The sequence below is a fragment of the Coregonus lavaretus genome (assembly GCF_964263955.1).
Source record: "Coregonus lavaretus genome assembly, chromosome: 2".
In the NCBI taxonomy this organism is placed as follows: Eukaryota; Metazoa; Chordata; class Actinopteri; order Salmoniformes; family Salmonidae; genus Coregonus; species Coregonus lavaretus.
Genome location: NC_139989.1, coordinates 19,181,063 through 19,200,257, shown reverse-complemented (window position 1 = coordinate 19,200,257; position 19,195 = coordinate 19,181,063). Strand labels below are relative to the sequence as shown.

Below are 19,195 nucleotides of genomic sequence, written 5' to 3'. Positions count from 1 at the left end.
CCTTATGGGATTTCCATAACTCCTCTGAAATTGTGTATTAATATGGCAGTGCTTGACAAAATAATGGATTTACGTAAGTTGTTTCATAATAAAACTAACATGAGAATAGTTGTTGTATTTGTTCTAATGGAGGTCACACTTGATTCATGTTGCATGTGATAAAGAAACACAACCAAACCAACAAGGATGCTAATAGCTGTTACTGTAGATTAGGGCTGTGGCGGGCATGAAATTTTGTCAGCCGGTTATTGTCATGCAAAAGACTGCGGTCTCAGGTTAATTGACCATTAATTAACACGTTTAGCATCTCCAGGCCTCCACTCAAACAAGCCGCTGATGTGTGCCTTTGGAACATATACATTTAAAAAATATAATAAATCAATTTAATATACACCATCACAATATATCCATTATTTATTTTAGTCAGGTCTAAAGAAACATTATGATATGAAGAAAATGTATTTCAGAAGAACAGAATATGAGTTGGCCTACTGTAGGCCTATGTTATCTAGCTATGCTCCATGTCATAGGCTGTAGGGTTGTTCATTTAGCTGACAAGATATGCTTATAAATCCTGTGCCATTATTTTATTTTATATGATTTTATATTAAGAAGAATATAATTGAATATAGCTGAATGAAATAGAAAGGATATTTTTCCCATTACGGAGCGACTGCGCATATGAAGTGGCTATGTTGAGCGCAAAAGTGATCATTTGAAACATGTCCTATATGCTAGATTTAGAGTTATTTGGAAACTTTAGTTGTGAATGATACAAACCTTAGAATGTCTTAGAAATCAAAACATATATGGGCGGCATGGTGCGACTATAGGCTATTGATGATTTGAGAAAGTCGCAAAAAAAGCCTGCGCTATGTTCCTTGCCTCAGGCTGCACAGCTCTCTCATCAAGTGATCATATTTTCACCCATCAGACTATTCTCAATTTAATCTCATCTTTACTAATAGGTCAAATTAGTTTAGATTTAGAATGGCCCATTATCAAATGGGCAGGAACAAGACATGCCATCTGTATGCACTCGAATAGCGAATGGAGGCCACGCACTTTCCCACTGGTCCATTTTGTAGGCTACTTCGGTTTTTATAGCGGAGCATGTGCTTAATATGAGCAGCTGAGAAAAAAATAGTAGAACACTTATTTCACTCCACGCATCAACCACTGTTTGAGGAGCATGCTCTCGCTGCCCCAACAGGTGCACAATCAAAGAACCAACAGCATCATCAAGGGCTATATGTTCTCCCCCAGACTCATGGATATACACTACCGTTCAAAAGTTTGGGGTCACTTAGAAATGTCCTTGTTTTCGAAAGAAAAGCAATTTTTTTGTCCATTCAAATAACATCAAATTGATCAGAAATACAGTGTAGACATTGTTAATGTTGTAAATGGCTATTGTAGCTGGAAATGGCTGATTTTTAATGGAATATCTCCGCAAAACACCAGTCTCAACGTCAACAGTGAAGAGGCGACTCCGGGATGCTGACCTTCTAGGCAGAGTTACAAAGAAAAAGCCATATCTCAGACTGGCCAATAAAAAGAAAAGATTAAGATGGGCAGTCTGAGATATGGCTTTTTCTTTGCAACTCTGCCTAGAAGGTCAGCATCCCGGAGTCGCCTCTTCACTGTTGACGTTGAGACTGGTGTTTTGCGGGTACTATTTAATGAAGCAGCCAGTTGAGGACCTGTGAGGCGTCTGTTTCTCAAACTAGACACTCTAATGTATTTGTCCTCTTGCTCAGTTGTGCACCGGGGCCTCCCACTCCTCTTTCTATTCTGGTTAGAGCCAATTTGCGCTGTTCTGTGAAGGGAGTAGTACACAGCGTTGTACGAGATCTTCCGTTTCTTGGCAATTTCTCGCATGGAATAGCCTTCATTTCTCAGAACAAGAACAGACTGATGAGTTTCAGAAGAAAGTTCTTTGTTTCTGTAATCGAACCCACAATTGCTGTTTTCGCTCCACGCATTAACCATTTTGAACCTGTAATCGAACCCACAATTGCTGATGCTCCAGATCCTCAACTAGTCTCAAGAAGGCCAGTTTTATTGCTTCTTTAATCAGCACAACAGTTTTCAGCTGTGCTAACATAATTGCAAAAGGGTTTTCTAATGATCAATTAGCCTTTTAAAATGATAAACTTGGATTAGCAAACACAACGTGCCATTGGAACACAGGACTGATGGTTGCTGATAATGGGCCTCTGTACGCCTATGTAGATATTCCATTAAAAATCAGCCGTTTCCAGCTACAATAGCCATTTACAACATTAACAATGTCTACACTGTATTTCTGATCAATTTGATGTTATTTGAATGGACAAAAAAATCGCTTTTCTTTCGAAAACAAGGACATTTCTAAGTGACCCCACACTTTTGAACGGTAGTGTACATTTTGGAGTGTAGCATAAGGTAACCAGTCCATCCAGTATGCATAATAATACAGTCCACACTCAAAGGAGATTACTCGAATTTGTTTAATTTTGGAGTATAGGCTAGACCAATTATGTACCAAAGCCATCTTAAATGAGTTTAGTTTGATGTTTTTCTGCCATACGTATAATACGGCAGGCTATGTATTCTATAACGGCACAATCATAATTCAGTTTTTTTTCCCGGCCTCATAAGCCTATGCATAAGCTCTAATATGTGTATGGATGTTTTGAATTTATCATCACCTTAGAAAGCGCTTCCATTTCATTGTTAGGCTTTGAAACAACATCCACAACAACCATGTTTTACACTGTTTCAACCTGCTGTTGAACTTCAAATTGATCATCACAGTGAGGTGAGTTTTAAAAGTACTATATGCCTACTGTTTTGATGATAAGTGTTTGATGTGATTTTAGATTGCATTTGCATTGATGTCAAAGTGGTTAGAGGGACAATATACAGTGGGGGAAAAAGTATTTAGTCAGCCACCAATTGTGCAAGTTCTCCCACTTAAAAAGATGAGAGAGGCCTGTAATTTTCATCATAGGTACACATCAACTATGACAGACAAAATGAGAAAAAATATTCCAAAAAATCACATTGTAGGATTTTTAATGAATTTATTTGCAAATTATGGTGGAAAATAAGTATTTGGTCAATAACAAAAGTTTCTCAATACTTTGTTATATACCCTTTGTTGGCAATGACACATGTCAAACGTTTTCTGTAAGTCTTCACAAGGTTTTCACACACTGTTGCTGGTATTTTGGCCCATTCCTCCATGCAGATCTCCTCTAGAGCAGTGATGTTTTGGGGCTGTCGCTGGGCAACACGGACTTTCAACTCCCTCCAAAGATTTTCTATGGGGTTGAGATCTGGAGACTGGCTAGGCCACTCCAGGACCTTGAAATGCATCTTACGAAGCCACTCCTTCGTTGCCCGGGCGGTGTGTTTGGGATCATTGTCATGCTGAAAGACCCAGCCACATTTCATCTTCAATGCCCTTGCTGATGGAAGGAGGTTTTCACTCAAAATCTCACGATACATGGCCCCATTCATTCTTTCCTTTACACAGATCAGTCGTCCTGGTCCCTTTGCAGAAAAACTTGTATGTCTTCCATTTCCTAATAATTATTCCCACAGTTGATTTCTTCAAACCAAGCTGCTTACCTATTGCAGATTCAGTCTTCCCAGCCTGGTGCAGGTCTACAATTTGTTTCTGGTGTCCTTTGACAGCTCTTTGGTCTTGGCCATAGTGGAGTTTGGAGTGTGACTGTTTGAGGTTGTGGGCAGGTGTCTTTTATACTGATAACAAGTTCAAACAGGTGCCATTAATACAGGTAACGAGTGGAGGACAGAGGAGCCTCTTAAAGAAGAAGTTACAGGTCTGTGAGAGCCAGAAATCTTGCTTGTTTGTAGGTGACCAAATACTTATTTTCCACCATAATTTTCAAATAAATTCATAAAAAATCCTTCAATGTGATTTTCTGGATTTTTTTTCTCAATTTGTCTGTCATAGTTGACGTGTACCTATGATGAAAATTACAGGCCTCTCTCATATTTTTAAGTGGGAGAACTTGCACAATTGGTGGCTGACTAAATACTTTTTTCCCCCACTGTAGCCCTGAGTAACAGGCCATTAGGACCTGATGATCTAGCAAGTTGGGTACTACCAAAGCATGTCCAGAGTGCATAAAAGGATATTACCGTGACATGTGGAATTTTACTGTGGTCATGGCACATGACTGCCAGTGTGGCGGTAATACGGTCACCACAACAGCACTACTGTAGATACACTCTTCTGGTTTAATATCTGAATACAATGCGTTCCCACTAAATCTGCATCAAACATGCACGCACACACAAACACACACACAGAGAGACCACAGCGATGACAGTGAGTTAGATGGGAGTGTCAGGAACGACCACAACCACTGCAGAGAAATCACTGATGCACATCCCCCAGACCCGCAAGGCTCCCTCCAAGGCCCTGCTAGGGGTTGGTGCGTGCTGCATGGCAATATAACTTACCGACTTCTGCTTCTGCTTAGCTACGGCCCAGATGGAAGAGGAGAGAGAGAGAGAGAGGGTTAAGAAACAGGCAACATGCATGCTAATGGCTCGAACGCCCAGCGGAGGGAGGGAAGAGACACGGACTGTGGTAGGACATGGAGGACAAACAGAACGGGCGAGCGGACAGACGGTGGACAGGGTGATGCTGAGCAGCCACAGTCAGGCAGTTGTCGTGGGTAGCTGTGTGGACAGACGGACTGACAGAGAGAGGAGATAGAGAGAAAATACCGGCGTAGATGCCACATTTACCTTCTTAAAGAAGGGCATTCGTTTCTCTTTGGCTAGGGTGGGTGACATGACAGTGTTTGGCTGACTGGCTTTAGGGGAGCGGAGGTGGACTGGAAGCTCATTTTCCTCGGGGTCTAAGCCTGTGGCATCTATGTCAACGGCTATGCACACAGACATACAAGGCCACCATCACACAGAGGCAAACACAGGAGGCTACAAGGGTAACATTGAACACCTAACACTGGACAGATACACAGGTTATTCCACCACATATACAAACTATACAAACCATATACAAGCTATAGTCAACTATAGTCAAACTATGGTGAGCAATGACAGTAAACAATAACAAACATTTAAGGCCACAGTAGCTAAGACATAAATACCATTCTAACACTTTCACTAAAGGGCTACATCCTGTAGATTTAGCAACCGATTGTACAATACGCCTGAAGTGTACAAAAGATAGGCCAGCAGTAAGGTCAAAATAATGACCTTACTAATAAAACGTACCATCGTCTCCTATTTTTATGACACTTCATTTTCAAGCCCTCTTAGAGGTTGATGGAAGTTTGATAATACTCAAGTATTAGAGTGAAGAGTTTGTGTTAGTGAAAAACATGGCAACCTTTCTCAAAACGCCTTCTGCAAGGCCCTCCTTTACTCACCAGAGGAAGGGGGGGTGGATTTCCGCGAGTTAGGAACCACTTCACCTAAACTGGTAGAGGAGTTTGCTCCTGATTTACTGCAAAGATAAATAATTCATATCAGCTTTATCATTCATATCAGTATATCTGAGGTGTTGCTTGATGAAAGTGTCGGACATCTCAAGTGTCGGCTCAATGCCAGAATAATGATTGGGTGAGGTGCATGTTAGTTTCCATGGTGATTGCAGTGAGGTGGTAGCGGGGAATGGTACGTACCTGGAATGGAACTTGCCCTGTTTGGCTCTCTGCTCGTGTTGTATCCGAGTGTTCTCAATCTTCACAGGACTGGGGATGAAACCGATTTCACAGCCTTCCTTCACCAGGCGCCCTATCCACCAGTCATTACTAAATTTCTACAGGGGGACGGACATAAAAGGGTTAATAAATCTGTGTTCTCCTTCTGCTCATCATCATTGTCATCAACATCATCTTCCTTATCATCATCATCATCATCATTCTTCCCATTCTCCTCCACTTCATCATCATCATCATCCTCATCACCATTTGATAGTACTGTGACCCCTGACCTCTTTGACATGGAGGAAGTCTTTCGCCTCAAAGGAGATGGCCATGCCCGGCACAGGGACGTCATCATCGTTGGTGGCGCAGTAGTTGACATTTGTGCGGACAGCAAACGCAACTGGTTTAGTCTGCCAAAGAAAGAAAACTAAGAGATGTAAAGTTTTGGTTACACAAGAAAATATATGATATAATGTCAAGTTTCTCTGTAGTCTGAAACATTTGTCTGGGGTAGTAAAAGCTGAGCATGAAGAAAAGAAGGGTGATATGCACATCCTGAACTTGAGAATACCAGTGCTAAATAAAACATTATACTGAGATAGGAAATGAGAGGCCCACACATAGAATAGGCTGCTCCCAAGCGCATTATTCCTACACCCAAATACACGTTTTGACTTCACAGAAGTCTTCGTCAGGAGACAAAGCTGAGCTCCATGGATTTGGGAGACAGCAGCATTCGTTCCCTGAATTTAATTCTGCATGATGTTTTTATTAGCATCTCCAGCTGAGAAGAGAGTAGCGCTATTTGCGGGGCTTTTTTCTCCCCCATTGTGTGAGGTGTAAAAATAACTGCAGGCAAAAATAACTGCACCATCATCTGGCAGCACCTGGCATCACCATCATCTGGCATCACCATTATCAACATCATCTAACTCAGTTTAGGAGCCTGAGATCGCTGATATACTGAGGGAGTCCTGCTCTAGGCTCTGACAATGTCGTCCTGTCCTTTGTTTTGTGTTGAGTAACCTAAGTACGCCTAGAAGACTAGGTCTACTGAGTAGCCTAGGACTACTATGTTTATGTTTGTACATTTTGAACCATTTAATTAAGAGGACCACAATGGAAATAAACTCAGCAAAAAAAGAAACGTCCCTTTTTCAGGACCCTGTCTTTCAAAGATCTTTCGTAAAAATCCAAATAACTTCACAGATCTTCACTGTAAACGGTTTAAACACTGTTTCCCATGCTTGTTCAATGAACCATAAACAATTAATGAACATGCACCTGTGGAACGGTCGTTAAGACACTAACAGCTTACAGACGGTAGGCAATTAAGGTCACAGTTATGAAAACTTAGGACACTAAATAGGCCTTTCTACTGACTCTGAAAAACACCAAAAGAAAGATGCCCAGTGGCAGACCACGTGTAACCTGCACAGGATCTGTACATCCGAACATCACATCTGGATGGCAACAACAACTGAGAGAGGCTGGACTGAGGGCTTGTAGGCCTGTTGTAAGGCAGGTCCTCACCAGACATCACCGGCAACAACGTCGCCTATGGGCATAAACCCACCATCGCTGGACCAGACAGGACTGGCAAAAAGTGCTCTTCACTGACGAGTCGCCGTTTTGTCTCACCAGGGGTGATGGTTGGATTCACGTTTATCATCGAAGGAATGAGCGTTACACCGAGGCCTGTACTCTGGAGCGGGATCGATTTGAAGGTGGAGGGTCCGTTATGGTCTGGGGCGGTGTGTCACAGCATCATCGGACTGAACTTGTTGTCATTGCAGGCAATCTCAACGCTGTGCGTTACAGGGAAGACATCCTCCTCCCTCATTTGGTACCCTTCCTGTAGGCTCATCCTGACATGACCCTCCAGCATGACAATGCCACCAGCCATACTGCTCGTTCTGTGGGTGATTTCCTGCAAGAAAGGAATGTCAGTGTTCTGCCATGGCCAGCGAAGAGCCCGGATCTCAATCCCATTGAGCACGTCTGGGACCTGTTGGATCGGAGGGTGAGGGCTAGGGCCATTCCCCCCAGAAATGTCCGGGAACTTGCAGGTGCCTTGGTGGAAGAGTGGGGTAACATCTCACAGCAAGCAAATCTGGTGCAGTCCATGAGGAGGAGATGCACTGCAGTACTTAATACAGCTGGTGGCCACACCAGATACTGACTGTTACTTTTGATTTTGACCCCCCCTTTGTTCAGGGACACATTATTCAATTTATGTTAGTCACATGTCTGTGGAATTTGTTCAGTTTATGTCTCAGTTGTTGAATCTTGTTATGTTCACACAAATATTTACACATGTTAAGTTTGCTGAAAATAAACGCAGTTGACAGTGAGAGGACATTTCTTTTTTTGCTGAGTTTACGTTTTAAAACTTTTTTGTGTCATCCTTGATGATTTTAAATGCATTATCCACGTGTGGTTGTATTGTGATTGTAATTGTCAAAGAAATATATCTATCTATCTATCTATCTATCTATCTATCTATCTATCTATCTATCTATCTATCTATCTATCTATCTATCTATCTATCTATCTATATAAAAATAAAAACTACGATTAGTCTTGTAATGATTTGACAGTTTCATAACTAAACTTTGTTTTTGTCTTGTGTTTCCTTCTGACTAACAATGAGCAAACTGCACTTGTGCAAATGGTTGGTAAATATAATCTGTACGATGGCTGGATCACTGTGTCCCACTATAAAATCATGTATGACCTTTTTCCTCTGGAACAGCTATCCACCCAGGCTGTGTCCCAAATGGCACCCTATTCCCTATTTAGTGCACTTCTTTTGATCAGGGCCCATAGGGTCAAAAGTCAAAAGTGGTGCACTACAATATTGGGAATAGGGTGTGGTTTGGGACGCAGCCCCAGTCCATCTGAATAAAACAAACGTGATATAACCGCTTTATGACACAGACAGATGGATTCAATTCAAGAGAATGCAAATTCCACAATCTTTTTTTGACGAGACAGGAGGGAGCAACATGTCGTACAAATCATCCCCCACCCCTACCCCCCACCGTAGTAAGGCATTACATTTTCTGCGAAAAGGGATTTAAACAATAAATACTTAAGAAATAGGTCACTGGCTAGAGAAAAGAGACGGGAGAAAAAACATACACAGACTCCAAATCGTAACCTGATTGTGGCCTTAAGAATATCCTTTTTTAAGACAGAATCGTTTAGAAGGGAATTACATATAATGTTATTGGACATGATAGTAATCTGAGCTGAGTCTGTCTGTGGCAGCGGTAGCAGCAGTTGGTGACATGGACATGGCCTTATACGGATTACATTTCCTCTGCCTGTGAGAGCGTGACAAGCTCCTCAGTCGCTGGTGGCCGATGGAGAACCAAGCCAAACGCACAGTGATACAACCCACAGTAATTTCCCCTGGCCCTTTGCTAAATGTTTACCTGTAGATGAGAGAGAAAGGGAAGGGGAGCTGGAATGGGACATGGCTGGCTTAGTTTACCACTAGCAAAAAATGTATCAAAGATCCATACAGCATAAACCCAATGAAAACCCTTTTTGCACAGAATGCTCATTATTTGGCTAATAATGGGGGCCTCAAGGGAAAAATTGCTGGTGTTTATTGCCCAGGCAAATTTCTGCTCCCAGTGAGAAACCATAGAAATTGCCTTTTAAAGCACTAAGCCTATACAGTATACAAACCCATAGATGTTGCAACAACTGTTAGGTAAGAATCGTCCTCCAAGAAAAGGGGGCATCAAGAATACTTAGAGGAGGGAGTGTAATTTGTCCCAGTCACCTTCAGCCTTCACCTAGCCAATGGGATTGTCTACCATTAATGAGCCCCATTAGAATGATTGGCCAGTAGAGTGGACCTACAGGAGACCATGCAGACCTATGGATGTCCCAAATGGCACCCTATTCCCTAGTGCATTACTTTTGACCAGAACCCTCTGGGCCCTGGTCAAAAGTAGTGCACTATATATGGAATAGGGTGACATTTGGGACGCAGGCCATGTAATGTACCATTCCCAGACGAAGAGCAAACTGGATGCCATTTATTCTCATTCATTCCTGAAGTCCTTCAATGTCAGATAATGCTTTCTAAAAATATGAAACAGGTGCAAAGCGACAATGTTAAACCTCTAAAGAAACAAGAAAAATACACATAATTATAATCCTCTCTGAATAGCTTAGCAGGAGAGTACAGCACATCCCAGGAAAGGAATGAAATGGCCGTGTGTGTGTGTGTTGGTCAACGTCATTAGAGTAAATGTACTGCGCCTGAGTGTGTACAGTACTAGGACATGACACATAGAGGACATTGTGTCCTTGGTTGAGTGTGTGTTTAAAGCCACATGGCTGCTGTGTTAAGGTGTTCTGTTCTGTCAGAGACTGTGTCCCAAATGGCACCCTATTCCCTATATAGTGCACAAATTTTGACCAGAGCCCTATGGGTCCTGGTGAGAAGTAGTGTCCTATAAAATAAATGGAGTACCATTTAGAACAAAGGCAGGTAGTATGTGCCTGTGTGGTCTGGGGGACTGGGACTACCTTTCTCATGCTCCACTGCTTCTCTCTCTCCAGTCTCTCAGTGATCAATGACATGGTCTGTGACGTCAGTAGCCCATGGTGGAGGGCGTAATGCTATTTCACAGTGTTTAATGCTATTTCATACCTGTGTGCATCTGTGTACACACTCTCCTGACCTCAGATGCCACTGTGGATTATCACAAGTGACAGGCGCTGTGCACTGTGGCACCGGGTTGTTCTCCTCTCCTGTCCATCCCCCTCTTCCTCTCTTCATCTCTCCTCTCCTGTCCATCCCCCTCTTCCTCTCTTCATCTCTCCTCTCCATCCCCCTCTTCCTCTCTTCCTCTCTTCATCTCTCCTGTCCATCCCCCTCTTCCTCTCTTCATCTCTCCTCTCCTGTCCATCCCTCACTTCCTCTCTTCATCTCTCCTCTCCTCTCCATCCCCCTCTTCCTCTCTTCATCTCCATCCCCCTCTTCCTCTCTTCATCTCTCCTCTCCTGTCCATCCCCCTCTTCCTCTCTTCATCTCTCCTCTCCTGTCCATCCCCCTCTTCCTCTCTTCATCTCTCCTCTCCTGTCCATCCCCCGTTCCTCTCTTCATCTCTCCTCTCCATCCCCCTCTTCCTCTCTTCATCTCTCCTGTCCATCCCCCGTTCCTCTCGTCATCTCTTCATCTCTCCTCTCATCCCCCTCTTCCTCTTTTCATCTCTTCATCTCTCCTCTCCTGTCCATCCCCCTGTTCCTCTCTTCATCTCTCCTCTTCTGTCCATCCCACTGTTCATCTCCTCATCTTTACGTAGCACAGGCAGGCCTTCATTAGGCATGCAGTATTGACTGCAGCAAGAAAATAAGTATAATTATAATTAATAATTTATTCAACTTTTATAGCGTTATTCATTACATAAAGAATCGCTTTTTAAAATGTAAAACAACAACATCATTCTTGATAGGGTCAGGAAATGTGTAGCTTGAGTGGTCATCGGAGGAAGGTGGTCATGACATAAGGGGGAGAGAAAGCAAAGCTGGTCTCTGAAGCAAGTCCGGGGGCAGGCAGCACGGTGTCATCAAGGTGTCTCGCCGTCGCTGCCGTCTGTTTGGCTTCTCCATAATAGGACTCGGATGAAGTTTGAGCTTAGCCACTGCAGTTCATGAACTCCGTAGTAGGTGTAGCTAGCTAGCCACTCCTTCACTACTACCAAAATGAAGTACCCACTTGGGTGAAGCTACGGCAGTCACATGGCGCCAGAAAGCACACCACATTTCTATAATAATTCAAGAGTAGTCCTCCCTATGATCGTCATCACTGCATACCTCTGCTGTGCCGTCTTGCTTTCGTGCTTCTCCATCCTCAACCTCCGGACACTGGCTGGCATTCGATTATTAATGAGCTACATTCATTGTTTTGTCTTAAAACAAAACGTTTTGTATGGGCAAAATGAATTTTTCAAAATAAATATTTACATAATGTACTGAAGCTATCTGCCTATGGGATCTCACAGTGCCATGGTAACCGTGGAACCGAAAATGGGTGGGGTGAGGGATAGAGAGCGAAGGGAGGGGAAGAGAGAGAGAATTGAGAGAGAGTGAGGGGAGAAGGTGAGAATGAGAGAGGGGGATAGAGAGAGAAGAGAGGGATAGAATAGGATAGAGGGAGGAAAAGCCGGTAAGAGAGTGAGGGGTTGGAGAAGAGAGAGTGGGAGAGAGAGAATATAGAAAGGACCAACAGAAGAGAAAGAGAGAGTGAGGGGTGAGCTAGAGAAAGAAATGTGGTTGATTGCCAAATAACACCACAGAGTCCTCTCCCCCCCTCTCTATCTCTCTCTTTTTCTCTCTCTCTCTTAATATCACTCCATTTTATATATATTTCAATAACTAATATCCGGAAGCCTTCTCTATACCGGTACTGACAGCATTATTAGATGCCTGCCCTGCGTGTTGCTCTGCCTGCCTTGTAACTTGTAATCTGGCATCATCCTTGCATTAGCAGGCCACAGAGGATCTAGCACCATAAATCAAGATTCTCGTATCATCTCACCTTGAGCATGTTTCAGATTGTTCTGAATTCGATTGTAAAGCCTTATTGCGTGCAGAGCGGGTATAGTGTGCTAGCTCTGAAGTGCGAGCCCATAAAATGTGGTTTTATGCGCCGTGGTAAGGTCCCCTTAACCTTCATCAATCCAGCGCAGGGATTTTTTGTTCTATAAATGAGAAGAGCCATATGGCCATTTCAGCACTGCCCATGCATAATGAAATAGATAATGAGGACAGTTCTCTAAAGTCCAGACATTTGAATATTTTACATTCATATCGAACATAATTGGGTGACAGTGATTGATTGTTGGGGCTATTTTTACAGAGGAAACGAGAGGTCTGTCTTGGTTTGAATCTGGGGTTGTGTCTGAAATGGAATCCTATTCCACTACTTTTAACCAGAGCCCTCTCTTCCTCTCTCCCTCTCTCCCTATATATACTGTATATCTCTCTCCCCCTCTGTCACTCTATCTCTCTGTGTTTTTCTCTGTTTTGCTAACTCCAGTGTATCTCTGACTCCTTGGTATTGCTCTGAGGTGATAGAGGAAAGGAGGGCAGACAGTGCTAGTTTGTTGTCAGATGTGAGTGTGATTTGGGCTAGGAGACACTGCCATAGGAGGAGAAGCCTGTAGAGTTGATTAAAGCTGTGCGGTCAGACAGAGGGGCTCAAGGGCCCGTGAGGGGCTACTGATGTGAGAGACCAGTGGCCTCAGGGGGACACATCTCCATTTAACTCTGGCAAGCACACACCAGGGTTTCCGTTAGCTGGTAATTGCCGGCTTTTGGCCCCCTACATTTTTTAAAAGCCGATAAATAAAATTGGCAACGGCCAATTGTCCAGGAGAATAAAATAATTCCATTGCAAAATAATGTTTTTTTTGCCTATTCATTGATGTAAATACCATTTGATGTAAATACATTTGACCGGTCATGTTTAGCGGTCTATAGGTATATTTGCATAATTTAGTGGAATTCAATTGGCCCGTGTGTATTTTAGTTAGTCGTTATGATTCTTATTTATCACAAGTGCACAGCATACAGATATTCAGCCTATTTTGAGCAGAAAATCTGTCAGACAGTGCGAGAGCTGCTGCTACAGCTCCTGTTGCTGCTGGAGTGAAACGTGCTATTATAAGCCCAATCATTGTGCAACAATTCTAAATGCAGTCACGTGTTAAAAACAGTTTTGATAGCCACGATTAAAAAGAGCTACTATTTTTATTTCTCAACAAGTAATTGAAGTGCGCTTCCCATTCGCCATTTAAGTGCTTAGGCAACGGTAGGCAGGCTTCAGCACATCACACCACTTTTAAATGTGAGCTGGAAGCAGTATGCATTTTTTAAACATTTACTTAATTGTGTGAAACATTAACGTTTTACTTCATATTATGAGGCATGTCTTACCTAGCTTCAAAGTAGCCGAGCCAAAATTTGTTTCAATAAACGTGGAGGTAATTATTTTATAAAGACTTTATATAGCCAATTTCTCTCATGTTCTATTGGTTTTCAAATCAACTTTATTTTATTGTCCAATAGCCAAAGGCACAATCCTAGTCATATGCGCAACCCATGCTAGTTGTTGCATCTTTAGATCTCCCATCTTTCTATATTTCTAACGTAAATTTGATCTCTGTCACATGAAACCGCTCGCATGTGCAGTGCTTTTGACAACTGTGTTTTCCGCTAATTACATTATGGAACGAACATTCGCGTGTAGCCTACTACGGGGCAAAACAGACGGAGTTGGCTTAGATGTTGACAAACTATATTTCATCTCCAAATGTTTATTGAAAACATACACAACCAGTCAAAGGTTTGGACACACATACTCATTCAAGGGTTTTTCTTTATTTGTACTTTTTTTTTTCATTGTAGAATAATAGTGAAGACATCAAAATTATAAAATTGGCCTATGCCCACCCATGGCTGCGCCCCTGCCCAGTCATGTGAAGTCCATAGATTAGAGCCTAATGAATTTATTTCAGTGGACTGATTTCCTTATATGAACTGTAATTCAGTAAAATCTTTGAAATTGTTGCATGTTGCGTTTACATTTTTGTTCAGTATAAATACATTTGCACAATGAGCACTTGTTGTCTCTCAAATACATTGTTGCAGTTGTTGGTTAGCTAGCTAGCGAATTTTAGCCATATTAGCATTGACATGAAATCAACAAGACATGGTATCATCAACAAGGTAAAACTTTATGAAACGAGCCACCTACGATTCCCCACATGGCAGCTTCTTGTCAATGTTGCTAGCTATCTGAACATTCAGAATCATAACAATGCACAGCTTCCAGCCCAATCGATGCGCGCCCATCATTTTCGTGACGTTGTCAGCCAACCCGTCTGTGTAGTGCACTACTTTTGACCAGGGCCCATAGGGTACCCCTACACTCTTAGAAAAAAAGTGCTATCTAGAATCTAAAAGGGTTTTTCGGCTGTCCCCTTAAGAAAACCCTTTGAAGAACCCTTTTGGTTCCAGGTAGAACAATTTCCACAGAGGGTTCGACATGGAACCCAAAAGGGTTCTACCTGGAACCAAAAAGGGTTCTCCTATGGGGACAGCCGAAGGACCCTTTTTTCTAAGAGTGTAGGGCTCTGGTCAAAAAGACGTATACTATATAGGGAATAGGGTGCCATTTGTGACGTAGCCCTGGTCGGTCTGCCTGTAAAGAGGCAATCAGGCCAGCATATAGCCGGATGTTTCACAGAGAGAGCCCCTTCTTGCTCACTAATTAAAAAGATAAGTCGCTAGCAGATAACCTGGCATGGATTACCCCAGCCACTTTACATGATAGACGAGCTGTAAAAATAGATGCTCAGTGATCTGGCCTCACGCCAAAGAGAGAGAAAGAGTAGAGAGAAAGAGAGGAGAGAGGAGAGAGAGAGAGGGCTCGGGTCAGGGGAAGTGCAATCTCAGTGACTGTAATGGTTTATAAGGCGGTCATTCACAAGCACCTGCCTAGTGCACCGTTAATGTGTTATATACAGTAAACACTTACTGTACAGAGGAAATAGAGCCTATGTGCCCTATTGGGGTCTGGTCAAGTGCACTTAAGGGAATAGGTTGCCATTTGGAACGCAGGCAAGCCATAATAAAATAAAATAATATAGCCATAAGACTGCTAAATAGTTAATTAAATGGTTACCCGGACTGTCTGCATGACCCCATCTTGCACTGACTCTATGCACACTCACAAGACTATATATAGACTGTATACACACTCACTCACACACACGACACTGACACTCTCACACAAATCCCACACACATTCACATACACTACATACAGTGCCTTCAGAAAGTATTCACACAGTATTTTCCACAAATTGGTTGTGTTACAACCTGAATTTAAAACGGATTAATTTGGGATTTTTTTGTCCCTGACCTACACACAATACCCCATAATGTCAAATTGGATATGTTTTTCCTGAAATGTTGATACATTTATTATAAATGAAAAGCTGAAATGTCTTGAGTCAATAAGTATTCAACAACTTTGTTATGGCAAGCCTAAATACGTTCAGGTGCAAAAATGTGCTTAACAAGTCACATAATAACTTGCTTGGACTCACTCTGTGTGCAATAATAGTGTTTAACATGATTTTTGAATAACTACCTTATCTCTGTACCCCACCCATACAATTATCTGTAAGGTCCCTCAGTCCAGCAGTGAATTTCAAACACAGATTCAACCACAAAGACCAGGGAGATTTTCTGATGCCTCGCAAAGAATGGCACCTATTGGTAGATGGCAAAAAAACAAAAGACATTCAATGAGCATGGTGTAGTTATTAATTACACTTTGGATGGTGTATCAATACACCCAGTCACTACAAAGATACAGGCATCCTTCCTAACTCAATTTCCAGAGAGGAAGGAAACCACCAATGGTAACTTTAAAACAGTTACAGGGATTAAAACCAATAAGGGTCTAAGCCCTGTCTAAACCGGGGATCATATTGCTATTTGATTTTGAATTGTACGTTTTTGGGCCTTACTGCTATTAGCCCATACAAACACATTGAATAACAGATTCACTACATAGAACAACAGATAGTCCCTCAAAAAATCAAAAGGAAGTTTGTTCTGAAGTGTCTGTCCTATATCTGAGAGATATAAGCAAGATCAGGAGAAAAAAATTGTTTTCTCCATATATACAGTACTTCCATAAATGTTTTCAACTAGTACAATACAACACATTACTGAGTACCACTCTCCATATTTTCAAGCATAGTGCATCATGTTATGGATGTGCCTGTAATCGTCAAGGACTGGGGAGTTTTTCAGGATAAAAAAGAAAGGAATGGAGCTAACCACAGGCAAAATCCTAGAGGTAATGTTATGGCTATGGTTCAACCCAGCACTCAGAGAAACCAACACGACAAAGGGAGTGGAAGAAACAAAAATATTTTAATAAAAGTTCAAATTGTCTTAGTCCAAAAACAACTGAAGTAAAGGAACAGAGTGGGCTAGTCGGCTCCGGAGGAAGGAGAGGCTGAGGCAGGCAGGCAGGCAGGCAGGCAGGTTGGGAGGTATGACTGAACTGAAGACAAAACAAACGACAGGTTAAGGAGAGTGGAGAGCCAGGCTGAAGACAAAGACAAAATAACTTTACTGGTGAGCCAAGTTACCGCTCTGGTAAGAACAACGATCTGGCGCCGGTGGAGAGCCATGCCCAGGAATAAGTAGTGTAGGTTGATGAGAGAATAGGATGCAGCTGCGTAGGCAGGAATCACTGGAAACAACCCGCAGCTGCACAGGAGAGGCAGATCCTGAGCCCGCCCCCTGCTCCACTCCAGACACACCCACATAAAGGGGACAAACACACATACAACAGAAAAAGAGGGGACAAAACAAGGAGGAAGGGAAACAGAACAGGGAGAGACAAGCTGCCCACATAACAGTACCCCCCCCTCAATGGTCGCCACCTGGCGACCCACCAGGCCTGTCAGGGTTGTCGTGATGGAAGTCCGTGATCAGCTGAGGATCCAACACAAAACGCTTAGGGACCCAAGACCTCTCCTCTGGTCCATAACCTTCCCAATCGACTAGGTATTGGAGACCCCTACCCCGCCTCCGAGAGTCCAGGAGCCTACTGACGGTGTAGGCCGGATGGTCGTCAATGAGGCGAACAGGTGGAGGTGGATCAGCCGGCGGACACAAAAGGCTGGAGGACACAGGTTTCAGTTGGGAGACGTGGAAGGTAGGGTGTATCTTCATGGCTGAAGGCAACTTCAAACGAACCGCAGCGGGGTTAATAATGGACTCCACCACAAACGGACCCAGGTACCGAGGAGACAGCTTGCGTGATTTGGTACGAAGAGGTACGTTCTTAGATGACAGCCAAACCTCTTGACCAGGATGAAACACAGGTGCGGGAGTCCTGCTCCTATCCGCTGTTGTCTTGTTCCTGTCGGTGGTCCGAAGCAATGCTTCCCGAGCGTCGCTCCACACTCTCTGGCAGCGGCGGAGGTTCTCCTGAACCGAAGGAACAGCCAATTCCTTCTCCTGAGCAGGAAACAGAGGGGGTTGATAACCCATGGTAACCTCGAAGGGTGAAAGACCGGTGGCAGAGGCGGTGAGGGAGTTGTGGGCGTACTCTATCCAGGGCAGATGTTTAGCCCAGGATGAAGGATGTTGAGCAGCCACACACCGAAGGGTTGCTTCGAGGTTCTGATTGGCTCTTTCTGTTTGACCGTTGGTCTGGGGATGAAACCCTGAGGACAGACTAACGGAAGCACCCAAAGCAGAACAGAAACCCTTCCAAACACGGGAAGTAAACTGTGGGCCTCTATCAGATACGATGTCCACAGGTATTCCATGGGGACGGAATACATGTTGGACTAGGAGGTCCGCTGTCTCACTGGCAGACGGTAATTTTGGTAATGCTATATAGTGGACAGATTTAGAGAATCTGTCCACAATGGTAAGTATAGTATCATTACCTTCAGACTTGGGTAGGCCGGTGACAAAATCCATGGCAATGTGGGACCAGGGACGGCTGGGAACTGGGAGGGGTAGCAGCAGCCCCGAAGGGGACTGATGGGAGGCTTTGCCCCGAGCACAGGTTGAACAGGCTGCCACAAAAGCCCGAACGTCAGTTTCCATTGAAGGCCACCAAAAATGTCTCCTAAGCAGCGTCAACGTGCGTCTCATCCCAGGGTGACCAGCAAAACGGGAGGTGTGAATCCACTGCAACACCTGAGACCGGACCGTCTCGGGAACAAAGAGTAGGTTGGGAGGTCCATCACCCGGTCCCGGGTCCGTGGCAAGTGCAGTCTTCACAAGAGACTCGATCTCCCACTGAACAGCCGCCACGACGCATGAGGAAGGCAGGACTGCCTCAGGCTCGCTGGTCTCCGAAGGGTCAGCAAACTGGCGGGACAAAGCATCTGGTTTAACATTTCTTGACCCCGGTCTGTATGTAAGAATAAAGTTAAACCTACTAAAAAACAGGGCCCATCTGGCTTGGCGTGAGTTGAGTCTCTTAGTGGCTTGGATGTAAGCCAAGTTTTTGTGGTCAGTCCAGACCACAAACGGCAATTCAGCTCCATCCAGCCAGTGCCGCCATTCTTCCAGTGCAAGCTTGACCGCCAGCAGTTCCCGGTTTCCAACGTCGTAATTCCGTTCTGTGGGTGACAATTTCTTGGAGAAGAAAGCACAGGGGTGAAGCCTCTGGTCAGTGGGGGAGCGCTGGGAGAGGACTGCTCCCACACCTGAGTCCGACGCGTCCACCTCCACAACAAACTGCAGAGAGGAATTGGGGTGTATCAACACGGGGGAGGTGGAAAACAGTTCCTTCAAAACCCCTACCGCCTGCTCCGCCTCAGGGGACCACCGAAAAGGGACTTTAGGAGATGTGAGTCTTGTAAGGGGTGCCACCACTCTACTAAAACCCTTAATGAATCTACGGTAGAAGTTAGCAAAGCC

The 19,195-nt window shown here is 43.8% G+C and overlaps 1 protein-coding gene across 1 annotated transcript in view; it reads right to left on the bottom strand.

Moving 5' to 3' along the window:
* LOC311102960 (voltage-dependent L-type calcium channel subunit beta-1-like) overlaps positions 1-19,195 on the bottom strand; it is a gene marked incomplete at its 5' end in the record, with an annotated part of 87,530 nt that overhangs the window by 33,189 nt on the left and 35,146 nt on the right. Inside the window, 4 exons of the mRNA XM_084144457.1 lie at positions 4,771-4,910; positions 5,418-5,494; positions 5,673-5,809; positions 5,984-6,106. Of these exons, the coding sequence (XP_084000583.1) occupies positions 4,771-4,910; positions 5,418-5,494; positions 5,673-5,809; positions 5,984-6,106 (477 nt within the window). The remainder of the gene's footprint in view (positions 1-4,770; positions 4,911-5,417; positions 5,495-5,672; positions 5,810-5,983; positions 6,107-19,195) is intronic.